The sequence below is a fragment of the Petaurus breviceps genome, unplaced genomic scaffold, assembly GCF_028583685.1.
Source record: "Petaurus breviceps papuanus isolate PSGF00001 unplaced genomic scaffold, PetGlider_PUasm1.0 688, whole genome shotgun sequence".
NCBI classification, from domain to species: Eukaryota; Metazoa; Chordata; class Mammalia; order Diprotodontia; family Petauridae; genus Petaurus; species Petaurus breviceps.
Window position 1 is genome coordinate 760,966 of NW_027186457.1, and position 9,376 is coordinate 770,341.

Genomic DNA, 9,376 nt, shown 5'->3' on the forward strand with positions numbered 1-9,376 from the left:
TCTCTCTCTCTCTCTCTCTCTCTCTCTCTCTCTCTCTCTCTTTCTCTTTCTTTGCCCAGTGACTTTAAAGTTGTTTGGAATAAACGGGTCCTTTGGATAACTTGGGCTCCAACCTGACCCCCTTGGTAAGTTGGGTTTCCTGGTACAGACACAGAAATGCAGAGGAAATGTGAATTTGCTTCAATTTGCCTACCCTCTGACTAATTAAGAGCTCAATTTGAGGCCTTGAGGACTTTTGTACCTTGTCCAAGGTTGAGGAGATCAGGCAGATTCAAATTCCACCACTGCCATAGGTGAGGACAGGACAGGCTGGAATGGGGACTGGCCAGAACTAGCCACACCAAGAAGGTACCTTTTTTCTACTCTGTACCAGACACTTACTTGTCAGCCCCCTCAAGCTACTGGTTTGGGACTTTGTGCCTGTCCCAATGCTACACTTGCTGAATGTGAGCTTCAGTAAGATCTTTTCTTATCTGTAATGAGGAGCAAAGCCCCATTCCCAGGGGTGGTAGCTTGTTAGGCCTCGTAACCCTCAAAGCATGACAGAAATGTCAGTCATGGTGATGTCTCTGTCTCTGCCAAGGGTGTACGACTCTCTGAGCCTGGATGTTGCCTTCTCCCCACTCAGCAATCCTGAAGATGAAGGCTGAGTTTTAGAAAAAGTTTTCCCATCGTTTGGGAGAAAGAAGGGGAAGGAAAGTACCAAGTTACCAAGGGTGGGCCCTGTGTCCTTCCTATTCCTAAGCTGGGCAGACAGAGCTTCCTGCTCTATCTAGGCTATCTCCCTCAAGGTCACACCAGAGCCTTGGAATAAACTCTCACCACTTCTGTCTGGTTTGCCCCACATGCCTGGGTCATGCAGCTTCTCATACCACCATTATAATAATAATGTCTTTCCCATTGGAAAGACAGAGTGGTCACCATACCTATGCTGGACTTGGGGTCAGTGGAGCTTGGTTTGAATTCTGAATCAGATACTAGCTATATAATCACTGGCCTGTCATTTAATCCCTTGGAGCCTCAGTTTCCTCATCTGTAAAATGAGGAGGGGAATATCCCTCTTACCTAGTTTATAGCACTGTGGTGATTTCCTCATTTTGCGAATTTCAAAGCACAGTGTGAATGGTGAGCTATTGTGATTATTGTTATTTTCCAGGAACATTGATTTTGAGTTGGAAGGGACCTCAGTGGCTGTGGTCCAGCCCCTTCATGTGACATATTTGAAAACTGAGGTCGGTACAGCTCCAACCCCCTCCTTCCTCTTGCCCAAATCACATAGGTATTGAACGACAGAGCAGGTATTAAAACCTGGTCCTCTGACTCCAGATTCAGAGATTGTTTCCATCCAACTGTATCTGCCCTAAGGTCGTGCAGGTAGAAGGGGTCAGCATCAGGGTTTGAACCCAGGCTCTCTTCCTCTCAGGCCAGTGCCTTTCCCATCACACTTTGCTGCCTCTTGTAGTAACTGAGGGGCCCTTTGTTTATAATTCTCACCTTGCACGTGAAGCGTGGCAGAGACGTGTACGCCAGGGCACAGGAACGTGATGAGGGCCCCGCTGTCTTGGAGCCTCGTGGCTCGGAGGAGCAGGCAGTGGTGGGGGCCCTCCTGCTGCACCAGGTATCCTTGGGCTTCATCCTTGGACCTACTCTCTGGTCCCTCTACCTTGAGCTCTGTCCCGTTCAGGAACCAGGTGCCTTGCACTGAGGTGGAGAGTTCGAGGGAAAAGGTGGCATCATCCCCTTCATGCACACATGCATCCTGTAGGCCCCTGTGCACCCGAGCCGTTGGCACTAGGAGGTAGGAAACAGTCATTAGAGTCAGAGAAGGGGGGCCTGACTTAGAATCAGGGCACAGGGTGGAAAGCAGGGAGTTGGGAAGACTGAGGAATGAGGAAGGAGAAGAGGGAGAGGAGGTTCTCACCCAGGTGTACTGAGCCTGGAAAGAGCACATAGGGGCTCTGGCCGTACTCGCTGACCACGGAGAGCCGGAAGCAGTAGTCACCCTCGTTAGGCACACTGTCTCCTGGCACCTCCACAGCACCGGCTGCTTCTGTGGTGAGGCATTGCACCCAGGTGTCCGTGCCTATCTCTTGTCGTTCTAGCTGGTAGGTATAGGCTGAATCAGGGGCAGGCACTGGGGGTCTCCAGCTGAGCAAGGCTACATTGCTGCGTCCTGTGCCCAGCTCAACTGCTCTTGGGGGTCCGGGGGGGACTTGCTTCACACCTAAGACAAAATGTGTCAGGTTCCAGGGCTGACTCATAATCACCTCCTGACCCAGCCCTTGTTCTTCCCTGGTTGTAGGCTGGGCCCTGGAATGTCCAGCAAACAGCCTCTACCACACCGAGCTCTAACCCTACTTCTCCCCTGCCAACTTCATGTCCTCCCTCTACTCTGTCTTCACTCCCTCAGGCTTCTGCCATGCTCTCTGCCTTCTGTCCTGGGCCCATGCCCTGGCCACCCTCTCTAACTCTGATTGCTTTCTTTGTTTCCTGTTTCTTGACCCCTGGCTCATTTACCCTCTAACTATTGGCCTACTCAATGCCCTCCCACCCTCCTCCCTGATTTTCTAGACTCTTGCCCGTGGCCCTGCCCCTCCTTACATTTGACCCTCAGCCTAGAGGAGGTGTGGGAGGAGCCCAAGCTGAAAGTGACCACACCAGCGTCCTGGCGTGTGACTCCCACCAATACCAGGGTGTGTGTGTTGTTGGAACTGATTTGGATGATTCGGGGTGAGGCTGGCAGCTCCTGACCGTCCCGAGTCCAGTGCCCAAGAGCTTCAGCTTCTCGAGTCTCCACCGATAGAACCGCATTCTCTCCTTCTAGAACATCTAGCTTCCTTGGCAGCCGCCTTGTGATGGGTCCTGGGCATACAGGATTGCGGTCAGCACGGGCAAGTAAGCCTGGGTTAAGTTTCCCTTGTTCCCCACCAGCATCCATCGCCCCGGCCTGGCTGACCTCTGACGGCCACAGTGGCTACTGTCCGCACTCGGCCCCGCATCTCACACAGGTAAATGCCATCATCGTCCGCCTCTAGGTCATGGATAATGAGGCGCCGCACGACCCCAGCCTCCCCCATCTCATACTTGGGGCTGGGCAGCAGCCGCTGGTCTTCCCGGTACCAGGAAGTGATGATGCCCCGAGAGGGCACCTGGCATTCCAGGACTGCGTCCCCATGCTCGTCTCCTTCCACGTCCTCAAGGGGCACAGCAAAACGCACTCGGGGCTCTGGGACCCAGGGGAGAGAGACAGGGAGAGGGAGATGGGGAGGGGGACGGAGAGACAGAATCAAGAGATGCACTGAGGGATCCTTCCCCAAGACCTGAGGCCTGGAGTACTGTATAGCCTAGCACTTATACCGTGTGTATATTGTTTCAAGTGTGACAATCTGGTTTCCCCAACTAGACTGTAAGCTCCTGGAGGACGGGAGCTGCCTTACAGTTATTTAGACAGCCCCCAGTATTGGGGGCCTATGCTAGCTGCCCAGTGCTCCCCTCCTGGTCAGTGATAGCACTGTTGTGGTTCTGTTCCTACGGCCTCCCTTCCGCTGGCCCCTGTACCTCTGACGTGTAGCTGGACTGCGCTCAGCGTGTGCCCTGCCGTATTTCGGGCAGCACAGACGTAAAGCCCACAGTCAGAGGGCTGGCAGTATAACACCTTCAGCACAAAACCTCCATCGTGGTCTCGGTAGAGCAGGCGGCGGCGCCCAGGGCTCAGTGGATGGCCTTCCCAGTGCCACTCGGTCTCCGGCTCCGGCTTCCCGGTTACATAGCACCGGAATTTGGCGTGCTTTCCCTCACTCACCCAAAAACTCTTAGGGGCGGGTGAGCCCTGCCCTGCAGAATCCCTCTGGCCCTGGTGGGGGGAGCTCAGAGGGGTCTCTGGAGAGGGCCGGATCTGGAGCAGGGCAGCAGCCACCGTGTGACCGTGGACGTTGCCTGCATGGCACACGTAGACACCTGCGTCTGGTAGTCGGACACCCCTGATCCGTAACTCGTGGCCCCTGTGCCCAGCCAGCCTTCTTGTTAGACAGAAGTGACTGCTCTCCCAGATATCCTCCAGGAGCCGCCCGTCCTTTTCCCAGTGCACTGCCGGTTCTGGCTGCCCCCCTACGTGGCACGTCAATATTACTTCCTCACCCTGCTGCACCCACTGAGATTGTGGACCTTCCAAGAACACAGGGGGACTTTCTGGGGGCTCAGAAAGTAAACCTGGGGAGCCCTGTGAAAGGGTATGGGTGCGGGCTGGGTCTGAGGATAGGAATGTGGAAGCTGTGTCCAGAGGACTTGGCGTCCTGGTCATGGGAAGGGGACCTTGCAAAGGGATCAGGTCAGCAGACTCCTGGGCTTTGTCCGAGGACCTCTCTGAGGGAATGGGGGCTGCATCCGGAGATTCTTGTACAGTGATGGCTGCAGCGGCATAGGCCTCCCCAGATGAATTTTGGGCACGGCACACATAAACTCCAGCATCCGGGGCCCCAGCTTCCCTTACCAAAAGGCTATGTTCAGGCCCCTCTGTCTGAAGACACAGACGGCTGGATGCCTCCAGCTGTTGCCCATCCTTCTCCCACAGGACGGTGGGTGGAGGGGAGCCTGTGAGGCAGCACCGCAGGATGGCATCGGTGCCACTCACCACCTGGATGGGCCTCGGGAAGCGAAGGAATCGAGGGGCAGCCCCAAGAACACCCATCCCTTCCATGGCCAGGAAGCACAGCTAGCCCTATGGTGGAATGGGGAGGGAAGGGGAGAGAGAGAGCAATCAGGAAGGAAGAGGTGCAGTGAAGCGATCAGGACTCCTGGTTCAGCAGAGGCATGGTGAGCACAGAAAGCCAGGGCTTGTGGGAAGCAATTTCTGCCATAGTCAGGTGGGTAGCGGCTCCCATTCCCCTCACCCCCCATCCCTCCAACACCCTCCTCCTTTCCTCCTTACCCTCTAGGTCCAGCTGGAGAGAATACTCAAGGGAGGCTATTTTGGGGCCTTCCACTCGATCTGAAGCCCAAACCTAAGAGGAGGTCTGTCTGTCCACCCGATCTGTCTGGATGAGGGGCCAGCCTTCCACTGCACTGACACGCTCTTCTCTCAGCCCCCTGCCCACAACCTGGGCCTTCTCCCTCCCCCACTCCCAGTCCTAACCCCCTAGCAGCTCTGCTTGGGGCCTGAGTGTCACAGACGCCTGCAGCTGCCAGCCCCCAAAATAATCTCTGATGACCCAGCTGGATGATAAGACGCTAGCCTAGCTCCTCCAGGCTAAGTATAGAGCAAAAGAGACCACCCCCACTCCCAGCTCTTCCCCATAAACCTGGGGAGCAGCTGCAGGCCAAGAGGGGCCACAGCTGTCTTGGGCCACAGGATTTTCTAAGGAACTGAAGAATTTTCTCTTAGGGACTGAGACAGCCTTTTTAGGGCTTGAGAGTTCACCTTCCACCCCCATTACCCAGACTTGCCCAGTAGAGAATACAGTAGCAGACTCAGTAACTCTGAAGAATTGGGGAGGGGATGAATATTGGGGGGCAACTAGGACATTGGGGCGAGACATGCCCCTTTACCCCACCCCCAGAATTCCAGGCGGGGGTGGGTGATAAGGCTCAGGGCCACAGACATCTGCGTCAGAGATAGGCCTCAATGCCAGCCAGGGACCGCTGGGCGTGGGCTGGCAGGGGAGAGTGGGGAGGGCAGGAAGGAGTGTAGCACCCGCCGTGAGTGGGCACTAAGAACAGCAGCTCAGAGCCGAGGGCAGCAGGAAGCTTAGGCAGGGTGATCCCAATGCAGTCCCTGGCCATGCTGCCTCTGCTGCTCCTCCTGCAGCTTCTGCAGGATGGGCAAGGATGCCCGGGCCCAGAACCAGACAGGGAGCTGATGCTGGCCAAAGTGAGGGCCCTGGTGCTGGATGCTTTGGGTCCCCCCAATGCCTCCAAAGATAGTGGTGAGCCTGGGGCTCGAAGGCTGCCCCGAAGACATGCCCACACTGGGGGGCCCACACGCAGAAGCACAGAAAATGAAGATGAGGACCTTTCACAGGTCATCCTTTTCCCAACCACAGGTAACATGAGTGAGGAAGGGGGATGGGAGATTCAACAAGTGTTTAGAAAGGGATCTGGGGTAGTGCCCCTTCCTCTCCTATCCTTTTCAATATCTTCCCTCACCTCCTGGCCTCTGCCAAGCCCTAGCCCCTCTACCTCTGAGCGATGAAAACTCCAGAAAAAAGTCCAACATGCAAGAGAGGAGGAGGAACTTTCCAAGGATGATTTAGTAATGTTTTGGGGGCACACTTGCTGCCTTGATCTTTCCCTTCCTCCTGACTTCCCTGTCCTCTACTTTGAGTCTCTTTGCAAGATTTTCTCTTTTCTAGTTTCTACTGGAGACTTACTCATAAAGGGGGATAGATTATGGGCCCTTTCTCATTCATTTCTGCACCTGTTTTGAAGAGGAGAGGGAGCAGTCCTTCTATTTCCCTAAGTTTCTCCTCCCTCCCACTCCTGCCATCCTCTCTCCTTCGGCTCTTTGTCTTCTACAGGTCCCAGCTGCGAGGAAGATTCAGAGGCTGGAGAGGCTGAGGGCCTGTTCACATACACATTCAGGCCTTCCCTGCACACACGAAGTCGCCAAGTGACAGCTGCCCAGCTGTGGTTCCACACTGGCCTTGACAGGGTGGGTGCTGAAGGCCACAATGACTCGGGCCCCGCGGTGACACTGCTGGCGATGTCTTCAGGGGGACCCACTGCAGTGCCAACATTGCTGGGCCCAGCTCCGCCTCTCTGGGCAGTGCTTCACCTGGCAGCCCCTGCATTCCCGCTGCTCTCCCGTCCCCTCCTCGTGCTGCTGCTCCGCTGCCCACACTGCCCCTGCCCGGCCCGGCTCGATGCCACCCCCTTCCTGGTGGCACACACCAGGGCCCACCCACCCAGCGTGGGGGAAAGGGCTCGTCGCTCCCCTCTTGCTCCCCCCTGGCCCTGGTCTCCTGCCGCTCTGCGCTTGCTGCAACGTCCTTCAGAAGACCCAGCTGCCCATGCTGACTGCCATCGGGCTGCCCTCAACATCTCCTTTCAGGAGCTTGGCTGGGACCAGTGGATCGTTCACCCACCTAGCTTCATCTTCCATTACTGCCATGGGGGCTGTGGGCTGTTCCCCTCCCCGGTCCTGTCTCCTGGGGCTGCCCTCCCTCCTTCTCAGCTCCTGCCCCTGGGCCCAGGTTCCCGGCCTTGTTGCGCTGCTTTGCCTAGCACCATGAGACCCCTGCGAGTCCGTACCACTTCTGACGGAGGGTATTCCTTCAAGTACGAGACAGTGCCCAACCTCCTCACTCAGCATTGCGCTTGCATATAGGGAGGGCCGGCCCCTCTCCAAGCTAGGGCTTAACCTCCATTAAAGCTGGTGCTGGCCAAAACAAAAGCCAGCCAGATCACCACAGAGAGGAGACAAAGTCAAAGGACAGATCCTCAGGCCCTGCTCTTATCTCCTAGTACTGGGTCCTCCCTGAACAAGGTCACCCTCATCGATTGTAAACCAATTAATAAACAGTTCAGCATAACTAATGAGAGACAATGGCCTGGAGAATCACCCCTCCTCCCTTCCCAGAGGTTTGTGGGGGAGAACTGGAGCATAAAATTCCAGGGACTGTGTGCAGCTGTAGATATAACTTGTAAATTCCCAAAGCGGGAAGCCCTGATTATTGTAGCAGAGAACAGAACATAAAGAACTTTGATTATAGGTCTGCCAGGAAGTTTCAGCTTTTTGTTTTTTTGCTTTTTGCAGGGCAATTTGGGTTAAGTGACTTGCCCAAGGTCACACGGCTAGTAAGTATTAAGTGTCTGAGGCTCGATTTGAACTCAGGTCCTCCTGACTCCAGGGCTGGTGCTCTATTCACTATGCCACCTAGCCACCCCTAAAGTTGCAGCTTTTTGAGATGATGAAGAGGTGAGCCTCGTATGGTCACTTAGATGACAGCATCAGTCTTTGTGGCAACTTAGACTTTCCTCCCTCCCTTTCCTCCCCAATGGTCCCCAGCCCTTTGTCTCTGAGGGGTCTCTGACATAGAGATCTTCCTGTTCACATATTCTTGAGACCTTCTGGGAACCTTCCCATTCAGGCCCTGCTGCATAACTCTTCCATTATGGAGATTTTTAGCAGGGCCCATTCAGCCACCAACAGAAGATGCCCATGGGTAGAAATTAACTGGTGACTGAAGCTTGTTGAGGTCCCATATTGTTCTTACTTGCCATCCTGACACTGAGGAGTTACAAAGAGGTTATATAAAGAGGTTATAAAGAAGGTGGAAGCAGTTATAGCTGAAACTGGGGTTACTCTCTAGGATTTTTAGTACTTTTTTAAAGCTTCCTAAAGTGTGGGCTCTACTAGTCCTAATCAGGGGTGACTAGGTCATTGGCATGAGACATTCCCCTTTTCCCTACCCCCAGCATTCCAGGGAGAGGGTGGGTGATAAGGCTCAGGGCCACAGACATCTGTGCTTTCCCTGGGCACCAGCATTTCACAAAGCTTTCCTGGTCTTGCAGTGATGAAAGCTCTTTTCCCCTTACATTGAAGATATCAGATTTTAGATTCTCTCCCCAATAAATAAGGAAGGGAAGAATCAACAAACAAAACTTAGATGAGGTATACAGTTCACATGGTTGAAGTCAGAAATGCAGAGCTAAAAATTCCCTAACCCCAGTCTAATCTTGCCTCAGAGCTCAGGCTTTCCCTCTCAAACCATAGGGTCACAGTACTGAGAACAGGAAGGGGCCTGGAAATGTCTAAAAGGTCTCCTCAGAGACTGGAGCTCATGTTCTCCCCCACCTCATAGAGTCAGGGGCTAAAACTTCCTAATACCACTTTGGAGGGCTACTATCCATATCACCATTCTGGAAAGGAGAAATACTTCACCAAAAGAAAAGTCATATATTTACCTGTCCTACTGAATCTCTAAGATTCTAGAGCAGCAGATTCTAACTGGTCCTTCCCCAACTTTAAAGCTTGGACAACTAGGTGACCTCAGTTTTTCACTGAACCACAGGGCTGTGAGGGAGTGAAGATCACCATAGTCCAACCACCTCATTTTACAGGTTATGAAACTGATGCCCAGGGAAGTTAAGCTACTTGCCTAATTAGTATCACTTCTCTTCTATTTGCCACTTCTTCGATGTTAATTAATGTTGATGTCTTCCAAAGGCAGTCTACCTCTAGAACAGTCTTTCCCTTCTAGCTAGCACTGGGTATGGTGGGGAGTTAAGAGAGAAAACAGAGGACACAGACACCTGGGTGACAACAGTCCTGGTGTAGTCATGAAGTCCAGACACAAGGTAATGGCTCATTAATAACTCTAATAACTTGATTACTCTCTGTTGGTTATTTTGCCATCCACCTGGCCAACCATAACAAGTA

General features: G+C 53.8%; 2 protein-coding genes across 2 annotated transcripts in view; one reads left to right on the forward strand and one right to left on the reverse strand.

Annotated features, from left to right (window-relative positions):
• The window catches only part of OBSL1 (obscurin like cytoskeletal adaptor 1), a 24,270-nt gene extending 19,072 nt beyond the window's left edge, over positions 1-5,198 (reverse strand). Inside the window, exons 1-6 of the mRNA XM_069104401.1 lie at positions 4,928-5,198; positions 3,559-4,717; positions 2,957-3,226; positions 2,602-2,862; positions 1,922-2,224; positions 1,495-1,791 (exon numbers count right to left, since the gene is read on the reverse strand). Of these exons, the coding sequence (XP_068960502.1) occupies positions 1,495-1,791; positions 1,922-2,224; positions 2,602-2,862; positions 2,957-3,226; positions 3,559-4,696 (2,269 nt within the window). The 5' untranslated portion in view covers positions 4,697-4,717; positions 4,928-5,198. The remainder of the gene's footprint in view (positions 1-1,494; positions 1,792-1,921; positions 2,225-2,601; positions 2,863-2,956; positions 3,227-3,558; positions 4,718-4,927) is intronic.
• A 129-nt stretch (positions 5,199-5,327) lies between these two features.
• INHA (inhibin subunit alpha) lies at positions 5,328-8,234 on the forward strand. The gene is made up of 2 exons (XM_069104421.1): positions 5,328-6,038; positions 6,513-8,234. Exons 1-2 carry the CDS (start codon positions 5,762-5,764, stop codon positions 7,319-7,321), a joined length of 1,086 nt encoding a protein of 361 aa, XP_068960522.1. The 5' UTR covers positions 5,328-5,761; the 3' UTR covers positions 7,322-8,234.
• The last annotated feature ends 1,142 nt before the right edge of the window (positions 8,235-9,376 follow it).